The following is a 14,769-nucleotide window of genomic DNA, read 5'->3' on the forward strand; positions in this document are numbered from 1 at the left end:
CACTTCATGCTTCCTGCTGCTGACCTGCTCTATGGAGATGGAGATTTCAAGTTCCAACAGGACTTGGCGCCTGCACACAGCGCAAAATCTACCCGTGCCTGGTTTACGGACCATGGTATTTCTGTTCTAAATTGGCCCGCCAACTCCCCTGACCTTAGCCCCATAGAAAATCTGTGGGGTATTCTGAAAAGGAAGATGCAGAATGCCAGACCCAAAAACGCAGAAGAGTTGAAGGCCACTATCAGAGCAACCTGGGCTCTCATAACACCTGAGCAGTGCCAGAAACTCATCGACTCCATGCCACGCCGCATTAACGCAGTAATTGAGGCAAAAGGAGCTCCAACCAAGTATTGAGTATTGTACATGCTCATATTTTTCATTTTCATACTTTTCAGTTGGCCAACATTTCTAAAAATCCCTTTTTTGTATTAGCCTTACACAATATTCTAATTTTGTGACACACGGAATTTTGGATTTTCATTTGTTGCCACTTCAAATCATCAAAATTAAATGAAATAAACATTTGAATGCATCAGTCTGTGTGCAATGAATAAATATAATGTACAAGTTACACCTTTTGAATGCAATTACTGAAATAAATCAAGTTTTTCAAAATATTCTAATTTACTGGCTTTTACCTGTATATACTCTATTAGCCACAACACAACCAGGCTTATATTTAATATGCCACAAATTAATCCCGCATAACAAACACCTCCCGTCCATATAACCCGCCAATACAACTCAAACACCTGCACAACACACTCAATCCCACAGCCCAAAGTACCGTTCACCTCCCCAAAGTTCATACAGCACACATATTTCCCCAAAGTCCCCAAAGTTACGTACGTGACATGCACATAGCGGCACGCACGTACGGGCAAGCAATCAAATGTTTGGAAGCCGCAGCTGCATGCGTACTCACGGTACCGCGTCTGCGCATCCAACTCAAAGTCTATGGCGTCACATTAGTGCCAAAAATCCGAGCGCATAAAAACTTATCGCGCGCTGATTTTCCACTTCGTGCGCGCGCGACACCTTTTTGCGCGCGCGTGGTGCCTTTTTGCGCGCGCGTGGTGCCTTTTTGCGCGCGCCCCGTCTCGATGCTTCTCTGATTGTTTTAAACTGTTTCAGAATACATTATTAAAAGGCTATTTTTAACATTTTAAAAACAAAATTCAAAGATTATTTCATTAATTTTATGGCTGAATCAAAAGAAATTCCATAAATTAGAAAACAAATGTTCAAGAAGAAGTGAAAATATAAAATAATGTTATGGTTGGATGTTATTGCTGGTGGACCAGTTCTGGCTGAAATATGTGATTATGGTGTTTGTTGTCTTATTTATTTGGGTCACATTTTGTATTACCCTGTATTGTGTTTATGTGGTATGAAATAACCTTCATCAGCGCGCAACATTTTTTTATCCACTTCTTCCTCCGTAAATCTTGATACATATTGACGATGACCCGCCCTGCTATACTTCTGATTGGCTCTGAGCATTTTTCGCCTGACCAATCAGAAAGAAGGGGCCGTCTAAGCATACCCGCCCCCAAAGTGCCAAAATGAAACATGACAGCGCACAGACCGAGATGGCGCGCGCGCAAAAAGGCACCGCGCGCATGCAAAAAGGCACTACGCGCGCACAAAAGGTTATGGAGCGCCCGCACGAAGTGGAGAATCAGTGCGCGATATCAGTTTTTATGCGCTCGGATTTTTGGCACTAATGTGACGCCATAAAAGTCCTCCTGGTTAGAGTCTCTGTTGTCCCAGTTCTCCACAGGCCAATGGTACAGCTAGACTGTCATCTTCCGGGAATGTAAACAATGAAACACCGGCTGTGTTTGTTTTGCTGCAGTCGGCCGCAATACACCGCTTCCCACCTACAGCTTTCTTCTTGGCTGTCTCCATTGTTCATTGAACAAATTGCAAAATATTCACCAACACAGATGTCCAGAATACTGTGGAATTTTGCGATGAAAACAGACGACTTAATAGCTGGCCACCATGCTGTCCCAAAATGTCCTCTACAATCCGTGACGTCATCATACCGAGACGTTTTCAGCAGGATATTTCGCGCGAAATTTAAAATTGCACTTTAGTAAGCTAACCCGGCCGTATTGGCATGTGTTGCAATGTTAAGATTTCATCATTGATGTATAAACTATCAGACTGCGTGGTCGGTAGTAGTGCGTTTCAGTAGGCCTTTAAGTTAGCTTGCCAGCATGCTATCCCTTGCATGCTAACAGTTAACAAATGTCACATACCAAGTTATAAGACTCTGGTGTAAACGGTTGCAAAACAAGCTCAAGAAGTTAGCATGTTAATGTTAGCAAGGTAACGTTAGCATGTTAGCAGTTAGCTTGTGTCACATAAGTTATATGACTCTAAGGCAGGGGTGCTCACACTTTTTCTGCAGGCGAGCTACTTTTCAATTGATCAAGTCGTGGGGATCTACCTCATTCATATATATAATTTATATTTACTTATTTATGAAATATATGTTTTTGTCAACAAGTTAAAGGTGTTTAATGATAATGCAAGCATGTTTAACACATATAGTTAATATTGTTAATACATTAAAGCTGTTTAATGATAATACAAGTATGTTTAATACATATAGTTAATATTGTTAACAACTTAAAGGTGGTTAAAGATAAAACAAGCATGTTTAACACATATAGTTAATATTGTTAACAACTTAAAGGTGGTTAAAGATAATACAAGCATGTTTAACACATATAGTTAATATTGTTAACAACTTAAAGGTGGTTAAAGATAATACAAGCATGTTTAACACATATAGATTCCTTTCTTTCATGAAGACAAGAATATAAGTTGGTGTATTACCTGATTGTGATGACTTGCATTGATTGGAATCAGACAGTGGTGATGATAACGCCCGCATTTTCGAATGGAGGAGGAAAAAAAGTCCTCCTTTCTGTCCAATACCACATGAAAGTGGTTGGTTTTTGGCATCTTATTTGTCCAGCTTCCGTACTCCTTTGTATACACTTTACAAGAAATACATTGTCGGCAAACTCCGTAGCTTGCTAGCTTGTGCACGCCAGCTTTCTGAGACTCTTATTTTGGTAGCGCAGGCAGGATGAAGCAGAGCTTTTATTGTGCAACTGTGCAGTCGGTCTTTGGAGTTTTGAGAACAGGTACGGCGCCAGAGTCTGTTGAAATAAAGTGTTTCTCGTCTTCCAGTCGGTAATTTTAATGAGCTGGCAGCAGCCAGCGTCATCTCAGAAGACCCTCGGGTTCCGTGAATGTCAATCAAGTGACGAAAGTGACGTCATAGTGAAGATTTATGATCGCTCATTTTTAGGACTATTTTTTTAATGCCTGGCTGGTGATCGACTGACACACCCTCCGAGATCGACCGGTAGATCGCGATCGACGTAATGAGCACCCCTTCTCTAAGGTGTACGGCTGGGGAATTGGAGTAAAAGTGTAAAATTAGCTTAACAAGTTAGCACTTTAATGTTAGCATGCTAACAGAGTAACAAGTGTCACATACCAGGTGACTGTAGGGTCAACGGTTGCACAATTAGCTCAAAAAGCTCGCACTTTAATAAAAACATGTTCTACATTTCTCTACCCCAGATAAATAAAGGTTAAATAAATATTCAAACATGTATACTAAGAGGTATAGGTTAGGCTACTACATTACCCAGAAAGCAAAGCGGTGTAGACAGGAACAGGAAGTAGGTCTGAGCTATGCAATTTGCATGAATTGCTGCGATTGTGACATGAATATTACATTAATAAGGTTGCAATATTAATGATTAATCCATTGTTAAATAGTCATTGTCATTTTAATGCTCACATTATTTCAATTTACCCAATTCTAATCAACTTCTTTGGGCCTTTCTTTTAAGTGAAGCTTAAATTGTGCTTCTGTGTCTGAAGGTATCTGGTCTCCTGGTTCAGGACTACAGTCAGGAGTACAGCCACTGGAACTCTGTCAAGTCTCTGGGTCAGTGGCTGCAAGAGGAGAAGGTGGGTACACTGCCGGGTCCGGACTCTGTGGTTCTGCTGGTTTTTCAAAGTGGACTGTACTTATTTCAAGGTTCCCGCGCTCTTTGGGATCGACACCAGGATGTTGACTAAGATCATCAGAGACAAGGTGCAGGAAATATCATCGTCAGCTCATACTTGACTTGACGGACCACTCATGTTTGACCTTTCTCCTCAGGGCACTGTTCTGGGGAAGATAGAGTTTGATGGGCAACCTGTTGAGATGTCAGATCCCAACCGAAATAACCTGGTGGCAGATGTGTCCACAAAAGTAACAAAAGTTTTTCCCTAAACGGGAACTGCACTTTTTTGCAATGTCGCCTATCATTCACCATTCTTATGTCAGACAAGAACATACATTTTTCTTTTTTTATGCATTCTAAATTGTAAAACATGGCAAACATGAGGTGGCTAACAATGAAGCTAATGAAAATACTCCATAAAACCCTCTTTAAAAAAAAAAAAGTGCCAACAATACTCCATTTACATGTCATGACCTGAATATTAACAAGTATTAGCGATTTTGTTATTATAAGCGCTAACGCAAGGAACTACTTGTCCGGTTCAAAACCCTGATGACATCTATTAAACAGACAAGAAGCAAGGAATTAAACAGTGACAGAATTCAATTTAGCTCATTGAGGAGAAACGTCTGGGCTGTACTCTTTGTACAGTCATCCACCACGCTCTGGCAAGATAATTCTACGGCACCTCTTTTATTTGGACTTTCCCTGATTACATAGCAACAACTGTTTCTAAAGGGACCGGGGGTCGTAAACAGCTATTGCCTTCGGTCACAAAACAGTTCAACAAAAAGATGCTTGGAGCTTGGGCAGGTCCTGCTTTCTCTCTGCTTTGTAGATCTCGGGTCAAGATAAGATCTTCCTGTGGATCACAATAGATCAAAGAAACTGAACCTCTCCTGTCTCCTCTCATCGTACACAGCGGAGTTTTACAAGCCTTTTGCTTGGTAGGATCAAAGACAGCTTTTGTCCTCTCGCCGGGAACTCATGGAAACACAAAGTTTTATTCTGACACTACTTTTAGCGGCGCCTTGACCACAGAGGGCGAACTAGCTTATGCTGCTATATTGACATATTGAGCTGCTGCATCACTTCTGAGTTGGTGAAAGTTAATTGTAGATGATAAACCATGCCTCTCACCTGGATATTAGAAGGTTGTCGACATAAACCCACAAGTTGGTCAACTTGACCTGCTCAGTGTCCGCCCTGAGATTGGAAGGTCGTGAGTTCAAACCCCGGCCGAGTCATACCAAAGACTATAAAAATGGGGTTAGCAGTCAGCATCAAGGGTTGGAATTGGGGGTTAAATCACCAAATGATTCCAGAGCCCGGCCACCGCTGCTGCTCACTGCTCCCCTCACCTCCCAGGATATGAACATGGGGATGGGTCAAATGCAGAAGATAATTTCACCAGACTGTGTGTGTGTGTGTGTGTGTGTGTGTGTGTGTGTGTGTGTGTGTGTGTGTGTGTGTGTGTGTGTGTGTGTGTGTGTGTGTGTGTGTGTGTGTGTGTGTGTGTGTGTGTGACTATCGTTGGGACTTTACCTTTAACTTTGACATCCAACTTAGACCCACAGATGGCGAGAAGTCACACATATATTTTTTTTAACCCTTTGTGAGGATTATGATGAATTGTTGATGTAAAGGGGAAGATATAAACATCCCATCGGTCTTTATCCTAGTGAGAGCAGACATTGTACAGTAAGTGATTGTTTTATTATGTTTGTTTAGCACTTAGCAATACTGCTTCATGATGCTTAGTGCTTGACTAAAGCTGCATCTGTTTAGCACACAGCTTCTAAAACTTGTAGATCATCCTCCTTATATTCAGCATCAAACATAGAAGTTTCTGGATCATCATTTGTCCCAAAGTAGTCTTTGTCTCTCATCAAGTCTGCCATGATTAGTAGTCTCGTTGTTGAGGGGAAAGTGAGCGTTGTGATGTGTCCGTGAAATTAATAATCAAAATATGTAAATATTACATGTTAGTATGAATGTTACTCAATACTACATGTATACCTACAGCATGATCAAAATATGTAAATATTACATGTTATTCTGAATGTTACTAGATACTACATATATACTTACAGCATGATCAAAATATGTAAATATTGCATGTTATGAATGTTACTAGATACTACATATATACTTACAGCATGATCAAAATATGTAAATATTACATGTTATGAATGTTACTAGATACTACATACATACAGCATGATCAAAATATGTAAATATTACATGTTATGAATGTTACTAGATACTACATATATACTTACAGCATGATCAAAATATGTAATTACATGTTATGAATATTACAAGATACTCCATATATACTTACAGCATCATCAAAATATGTAAATATTACATGTTATTATGAATGTTACTAGATACTACATACTGTACATACAGCATGATCAAAATATGTAAATATTACATGTTATGAATGTTACTAGATACTACATATATACTTACAGCATGATCAAAATATGCAAATATTACATGTTATGAATGTTACTAGATACTACATATATACTTACAGCATGATCAAAATATGTAAATATTACATGTTATGAATGTTACGAGATACTACATATATACAGGTAAAAGCCAGTAAATTAGAATATTTTGAAAAACTTGATTTATTTCAGTAATTGCATTCAAAAGGTGTAACTTGTACATTATATTTATTCATTGCACACAGACTGATGCATTCAAATGTTTATTTCATTTAATTTTGATGATTTGAAGTGGCAACAAATGAAAATCCAAAATTCCGTGTGTCACAAAATTAGAATATTACTTAAGGCTAATACAAAAAAGGGATTTTTAGAAATGTTGGCCAACTGAAAAGTATGAAAATGAAAAATATGAGCATGTACAATACTCAATACTTGGTTGGAGCTCCTTTTGCCTCAATTACTGCGTTAATGCGGCGTGGCATGGAGTCGATGAGTTTCTGGCACTGCTCAGGTGTTATGAGAGCCCAGGTTGCTCTGATAGTGGCCTTCAACTCTTCTGCGTTTTTGGGTCTGGCATTCTGCATCATCCTTTTCACAATACCCCACAGATTTTCTATGGGGCTAAGGTCAGGGGAGTTGGCGGGCCAATTTAGAACAGAAATACCGTGGTCCGTAAACCAGGCATGGGTAGATTTTGCTCTGTGTGCAGACGCCAAGTCCTGTTGGAACTTGAAATCTCCATCTCCATAGAGCAGGTCAGCAGCAGGAAGCATGAAGTGCTCTAAAACTTGCTGGTAGACGGCTGCGTTGACCCTGGATCTCAGGAAACAGAGTGGACCGACACCAGCAGATGACATGGCACCCCAAACCATCACCCAACCATGCAAATTTTGCATTTCCTTTGGAAATCGAGGTCCCAGAGTCTGGAGGAAGACAGGAGAGGCACAGGATCCACGTTGCCTGAAGTCTAGTGTAAAGTTTCCACCATCAGTGATCACAGCGTGATCAAAATATGTAAATATTACCTGTTATGAATGTTACTAAATACTACATTAATATTCAATGTATATAAAACCTTGAAGGCTTTTGGATGTTTTTTAAAGCGCCATATAGGCAAAATGGAGCCACACTCATTAGCTTCATTGTTACCTGACATTTGCGAGCATTTATTTACAGTTTAGAATGCATAAGAAAGAGAAATGTGTTGTCTTACATAAAGATTTTGAATGCTTGGTAAGTTCCCCCAAAAAGTGCAGTTTTTCTTAAACTGCTCCAAATATTTATTGTGATTTTTTTTTTTTTTTTTTTTTTTTTTTTTTTTTTTTCCAACCCATTCGTAATCTTATGTTCTCCCACAGGGAACTCAAGTTTTCGGGAGAGGAAATCCTGTCAAAGTGGTGGCAGTTGATTGCGGAATAAAGCACAACATCATTCGCCTGCTCGTTAAGGTGAGAGAGTCATTCATGTAAAATGTTAATTATAAAACGTCATTTTGCTACATGAATTCACTGTAATTTTTTTTTCCATGTATTGTATTTCAAAGATATTTGTTGTTCACGTGAGTCAAATGTTTAAATATGATCTTTAACAATTTGTGTAAGTTGGTAGCAAATACCACGAGTCTTGAATAAACGAGAGATGAAATGAAGTGTCTATGTGCTAGCGAGGTGCAGAGGTCCACCTGGTGCCCTGGGACCAGGATTTGCTGAGTCTGAACTATGACGGCCTGTTCATCTCCAATGGACCAGGGGATCCATCTCTCGCTCAGGCACTCATCCAGAATGTCCGCAAGGTAGGAAAATAACCCGATTTGTTTATTTGTTTCTCTTTACGTCATTTATGGGCTTCACCGTACCTTTTAAAGAAACTGATTTTAGAGATCATTCTTCAGTCTGTGACATTGGTCCACCTATTTTAGGAAATAATGAAACTACTGTTATAATTAAAACTGTACTTTTAAAACCTTTCGAGGCAAACTAAGCTAAAATTTTGGGAGGTTTTAAGTAGGAATGTCCGATAATATTGGACTGCCGATATTATCGGCCGATAAATGCATTAAAATGCAATATCGGTATCGGTTTAAAAATTATCAGTATCTGTTTCAAAAAGTAAAATTTATGACTTTTTAAAACGCCGCTGTGTACACGGACGTAGGGAGAAGTAGAGCGCCAATAAACCTTAAAGGCACTGCCTTTGCGTGCCGGCCCAGTCACATATCTACGGCTTTTCACAAACACAAGTGAATGCAAGCACACTTGGTCAACAGCCATACAGGTCACACTGAGGGTGGCCGTATAAACAACTTTAACACTGTTACAAATATGCGCCACACTGTGAACCCACACCAAACAAGAATGACAAACACATTTCGGGAGAACATCTGCACCGTAACACAACAGAACAAATACCCAGAATCCCTTGCAGCACTAACTCTTCCGGGACGCTACAATATACACCCCCGCTCCCCCCGACCCCGCCCATCTCAACCTCCTCATGCTCTCTCAGGGAGAGCATGTCCCAAATTCCAAGCTGCTGTTTTGAGGCATGTTAAAAAAAAAAGAAAAAAAAAAAGAATGCACTTTGTGACTTCAATAATAAATATGGCAGTGCCATGTTGGCATTTTTTTTTCCATAACTTGAGTTGATTTATTTTGGAAAACCTTGTTACATTGTTTAATGCATCCAGCGGGGCATCACAACAAAATTAGGCATAATAATGTGTTAATTCCACGACTGTATATATCGGTATCGGTTGATATCGGAATCGGTAATTAAGAGTTGGTCAATATCGGATATCGTCAAAAACATCTCTAGTTTTAAGACTGCCTGGGCCTATTTTGTTTTCTGAAGTACCTTTGCGATACTGAATTGACCAATATCAAGATTTTTTTTAATCGAAAAAACATAGTATTGTATATTTAATACTACCTTTTATTTTGTATAATGATTACCGTATTTTCCGGACCATAGGGCGCACCGGATTAAAAGGCGCACCGCTGATGAGCGGGTCTAGTCAGGTTTATTTTCATACGAAAGGCACATCGGATTATAAGGCGCATTCAAGGGGTCATATTACTATTCTTTTTTTCTAAATTGAAAACACTTCCTTGTGGTCAAAATGTTGCAGAGATTATGTTTTACAGATCATCTTCAAGCCGCTTTCTGACAGTCTCTTCAGGATGCGGCGTTTTGTGGGCGGTCTTATTTACGTGGCTCACCTTCGACAGCGTCTTCTCCCCGTCATCTTTGTTGTAGCGGTGTAGCGTGCAAGGACGGGAGTGGAAGAAGTGTCAAAAGATGGAGCTAACTGTTTTAGTGACATTCAGACTTTACTTAGGTCAAACCCGGAGCAGCATCTCCTCATCTGTGGCTCACTAGTGCAACAATAACGCCGGAAATGTGTCCCGTGAAAAAACGTCCGACCGGAACTCTCTAATAACTAAAGTTCCTTGGGTGAATAATGCAAACTCACTACACCGGTATGTTTTAGCGCTTTCATGGTGAGTTTACTGACCGATATAAGTAAGAACTTTACACTACTTTATATTAGGAATGGCAACAGGGGAGGATGAATGTCCCATAAAAAGATGGAGGAAAAGAAGAAGCACATTTTTCAGGACTTATGCAGATCCCAAATACAGATCAGAAGGTAAGAAAAGTTGCTTTTGCATAATATTGAGAAACGAAACGCCAGATATGTCTTACCTTATACACACACATAATAACACTCGTATGTTGAAGCACAGTACAATCCATCAAGCGGTGCGGCTTCATAGCTTACTAAAGTCGTACTAAAACATTTAGATTTTTGAGCGCCGTGTGTAATGTTCTATATTTTCAATGGAACATATAACATTTTGGTGTTTACTTGAGTCATATTGCAGTCCACACGTATATCTCTTATGTGTGACTGCTGTCATATTGCAGTCTACGGTATCTCTTATGTATGACTGCCATCTACATTATCATTACACCATGTATCAAATAAGATAGCTTGGAGGTCGGTAAGCTCAACCATAATTATTCCATCAATTAGGTGCACAGGATTATAAGGCGCACTGTCGAGTTTTGAGAAAATGAAAATAATTTAAGTGCGCCTTATAGGCCGAAATATACGGTAATTATGCCAGAATATTATTTTATTGTAATTGTATGTAACTTTTTTCATTTTCGATACAATACTGATATTGGAGCCTTGAGTCGATACAATAGCAGCACACGCCTTACATATTTAATAATATAATATTTTGTAGTTTGGGATGTTGGAAAAGGTTTGATCAAGTGAAATTACTCAGGACACTAACCTATTTTTAAACTGGAATAGATTTATGCTGTATTCCAGTTTTACGGACTATAAGCCGCTACTTTTCTTTCCTACGCTTTGGACCCTGCGGTTTATAAAACGATGCAGCTAATTTATGGATTCTTCGCTGACGCTCATAACGTTTTGTATTGATCAAATAGTTTTCATATCCGCCGGCAGAGTCACTGAAAATGTGTTATTTGTGCTATGGCGCCATCTTTTGGAAGACTTCACTCACTGCAGATGCTGTCGGTTGAAAATGTGCTTCCTGTTTCTGCTTTAAATTGGAAATAAAACAGTCTAAAGCGCGTTTTCTCGAAAGGATTCTTCATTCATCAGTCCAAGCAGCGTTTGTAAGTTTTACAATATAACAAACAATTCTCACTCACTAAACCGTCCCATGTGTGATGTCTGTAGGAGTGTTTTCATGCATATTTGTACGTGCTATCGTAATGTAATGAAGCAGTGACGTGCGGTGAGGTTGATGGCTGGTGAGGCACTGACTTCATCACAGTCAGATTTACAAACATATGAACCCTAAAGAGTATCTTATTCACCATTTGATTGGCAGCAGTTAACGGGTTATGTTTAAAAGCTCATACCAGCATTCTTCCCTGCTTGGCACTCAGCATCAAGGGTTGGAATTGGGGGTTATTAAATCACCAAAAATTATTCCCGGGCGCGGCGCCGCTGCTGCCCACTGCTCCCCTCACCTCCCAGGGGGTGATCAAGGGGATGGGTCAAATGCAGAGGACAAATTTCATTACACCTAGTGTGTGTGTGACAATCATTGGTACTTTAACTTAACTTTAACTTTACACATACAAACTGTAGCACACAAAAAAGCACATTTAATTAAAAAAAACGTTATTATGGTCTTACCTTTACTTATAAAATAAGTCCATGAGCCGCAGTTGTGCTGGATTAATGCACCCCCTGACGAGAGTGTTATATCAACTAAAGCCCTCACTTAAACTTTCCACGTGCAAGTTTGAATCTATTTTAAAAAAGTGTAACCGAGGGTTTATAAATGTCGCCTATACTGTATGAAACTACAAAATAACAAACACGGAGGCTCCAGTTTACACGAGGACCACTTTATTTACCTTCTTTCAAAAACTTCCGCTCCACTCCAACGTGTCGTCACTTCCGCTCTTAGCGCCTTCAAAATAAGAGCTCAAGGCATATACTGTATAACAGCGCATAACAGGAACTTAACATCACAAAGAGGAAAGCCCATGAAAATAGGTTACAAAAGTTATTTAATAAGAAGCCAAAAAGTGCAAAAACAATAATGTTCGTGTTGGAGGAGTTGTGAATTATGTACACCTGCAGTCTGCAGGTGTACATAATGTTGTGGCCCTGCAGTCATTCACAACTCCTTCAACACCAACATTATTGTTTTTGCACTTTTTGGCTTCTTATGAAATAACTTTTTTAAATAGATTCAATCTTGCACGTGGAAAGTTTAAGTGTGGGCTTTAGTTGATATAACACTCCCGTCAGGGGTTGCCGTGCATTCTACGGCGTCTTTTTCAGCCGTTTAATGATCGCTCAGCACAAGAAATACGTTACACACATACAGTTGTTGACAAAATACACTGTACATTATATACCTCAGCTAACTAAACTATGGAAATGTATAATATAATTCATATAGCAATACGGTCTCACTGCACAGCAGGCCAGCAGTTAGCCGAGTCCGCAATCCATGGTGAGGCACTGAGTGACGTGCCTCAACTGGCTGCTGTTCACCGCACCGTCTCTTCTCAGTATTTGAACGGCAAATGTGAAAATTCAGCGATTTTAAATAAAAATAATCTAAAACGGGTGAAGTTAAATGGAAAATAACTTTATAGTATAATCACTGGATACATATAACAATTTAATAAAAAAAATATATTTTTACATTTTTTTTCTTTCCATGATGGCAGGTGAGGCCCTGCCTCACCTGCCTCTAGTGACTGCACGTCACTGTAATGAAGCTAGTGTCATTAGCTAATATGCTAACACATTTAATAGTGTCTGTTTGTATTTTAACTTACAGTGGCATTATTTTGTATTGATTCAGTTTCACAAATTCTTCAGTAAATTCACCAAAATGTCACTGTGGAGTTATCGAGTCTGTTTAGCTGATTGGAGAGCTAGCTTGCGCAGCTAGTGGGTCCATGGCGATGATTTCTGTTTTGTTTAATCAACCGTTTTACTGCCCAGTTATAGACACCGTTTGGAAATAATTACAACATTTACAAACTCTTGTTTCTACCCGTATATATCCTCGGTGTATGGTCCGGTGCGGCTTAGTTAATCTTTAATTATTTTTTTCTTCCAAAATTTGGTAGGTGCGGCTAAATACTTAGCCGCTTACTTACCTCAGAATTTATGGTAATTTGTATTAGGTAAAACCTACTGGTCACAATACTTAATGAAGTAAAGCAGTAAATTGAATGACGCAGACACATTTGTTACTGGATACTTTCTAATACACTTCAGCCTTCGAGACTTTTTATGTGTAAGTAATACGAAACTATAATTGATACTGTTTGTATTGACAAATGTGTTTTAGACTGCCATATTGTTCAATGATTATTACGTAAGTCTATCTTGTGTACTTAGCTGTTGTGTACAACAGAGTTGGTTATGTTCCTACTAAACTATTAAGTGACTTTTGATGCTCCAAGCCGGTGTTTCTTTGCTTGGGACCTGCATCCGCCCCAATACATTCTAGTTAGTTGCGTCGTGTTTGGCGCACAATCCAAGATCATTTCTTGATAGTGTCTGCTATTTAACATCAGCATAGCCATTAGAGACAGAATATTTCTGACAGTATTACATCATGTCAGTGTGACGCAATATGCGCTAGGCATCATGGGAAATGTGGTCGTTTTCTGGCAAAACACTTCTGCTTTGGTCCACCAGCGCCGCCCAAATCAACTAAAACTGAAAGTTCTTAAGTGGGGCGTCAATGAAACATCCGGTTTGTTGACCACAATATGCCTTTTTTGATTGGATGCCTTTTAAGTAGAGATGTCCGATAATGGCTTTTTTGCCGATTGTCCGATATTGTGCAACTCTTGATTACTGATTCCGATATCAACCGATATATACAGTCGTGGAATTAACACACTATTATGCCTAATTTTGTTGTGATGCCCCGCTGGATGCATTAAACAATGTAACAAGGTTTTCCAAAATAAATCAACTCAAGTTATGGAAAAAAATGCCACCATGGCACTGCCATATTCATTATTGAAGTCACAAAGTGCTTTTTTTAATATTTTTTTTAACATGCCTCAAAACAGCAGCTTGGAATTTGGGACATGCTCTCCCTGAGAGAGCATGGGGAGGTTGAGGTGGGTGGGTGTGGGGAGGGGTGTATATTGTAGCGTCCCGGAAGAGTTAGTGCTGCAAGGGGTTCTGAGTATTTGTTCTGTTGTGTTTATGTTGTGTTACGGTGTGGATGTTCTACCGAAATGTGTTTGTCATTCTTGTTTGGTGTGGGTTCACAGTGTAGCGCATATTTGTAACAGTGTTAAAGTTGTTTATACGGCCACCCTCAGTGTGACCTGTATGGCTGTTGACCAAGTATGCATTGGATTCGCTTGTGAGTGTGAAAAGCCGTAGATATTATGTGACTGGGCCGGCACGCAAAGGCAGTGCCTTTAAGGTTTGTTGGCGCTCTGTACTTCTCCCTACGTCCGTGTACACAGCGGCGTTTTAAAAAGTCATACATTTTACTTTTTGAAACCGATACCGATCATTTTGAAACCGATACCGATGATTTCCGATATTACATTTTAAAGCATTTATCGGCCGATAATATTGGCAGCCTGATTTTATCGGACATCTCTACTTTTAACATACTTGCCAACCTTGAGACCACCGATTTCGGGAGGGGGTGGGCGTGGTCGGGGTGAGACGGGGGCGTGGTTGGGGGCGTGGCTAAAAGGGGAGG

General features: G+C 39.6%; 1 protein-coding gene across 1 annotated transcript in view; it reads left to right on the forward strand.

The window, feature by feature from the left end:
- The window catches only part of cps1 (carbamoyl-phosphate synthase 1, mitochondrial), a 177,174-nt gene that overhangs the window by 16,937 nt on the left and 145,468 nt on the right, over positions 1 to 14,769 (forward strand). The window contains exons 4-8 of the mRNA XM_061971724.2: positions 3,916 to 4,005; positions 4,076 to 4,132; positions 4,202 to 4,294; positions 7,870 to 7,959; positions 8,175 to 8,303. Coding sequence (XP_061827708.1) covers positions 3,916 to 4,005; positions 4,076 to 4,132; positions 4,202 to 4,294; positions 7,870 to 7,959; positions 8,175 to 8,303 — 459 coding nt within the window. The remainder of the gene's footprint in view (positions 1 to 3,915; positions 4,006 to 4,075; positions 4,133 to 4,201; positions 4,295 to 7,869; positions 7,960 to 8,174; positions 8,304 to 14,769) is intronic.

This window comes from Nerophis lumbriciformis, linkage group LG13 (assembly GCF_033978685.3).
Source record: "Nerophis lumbriciformis linkage group LG13, RoL_Nlum_v2.1, whole genome shotgun sequence".
In the NCBI taxonomy this organism is placed as follows: Eukaryota; Metazoa; Chordata; class Actinopteri; order Syngnathiformes; family Syngnathidae; genus Nerophis; species Nerophis lumbriciformis.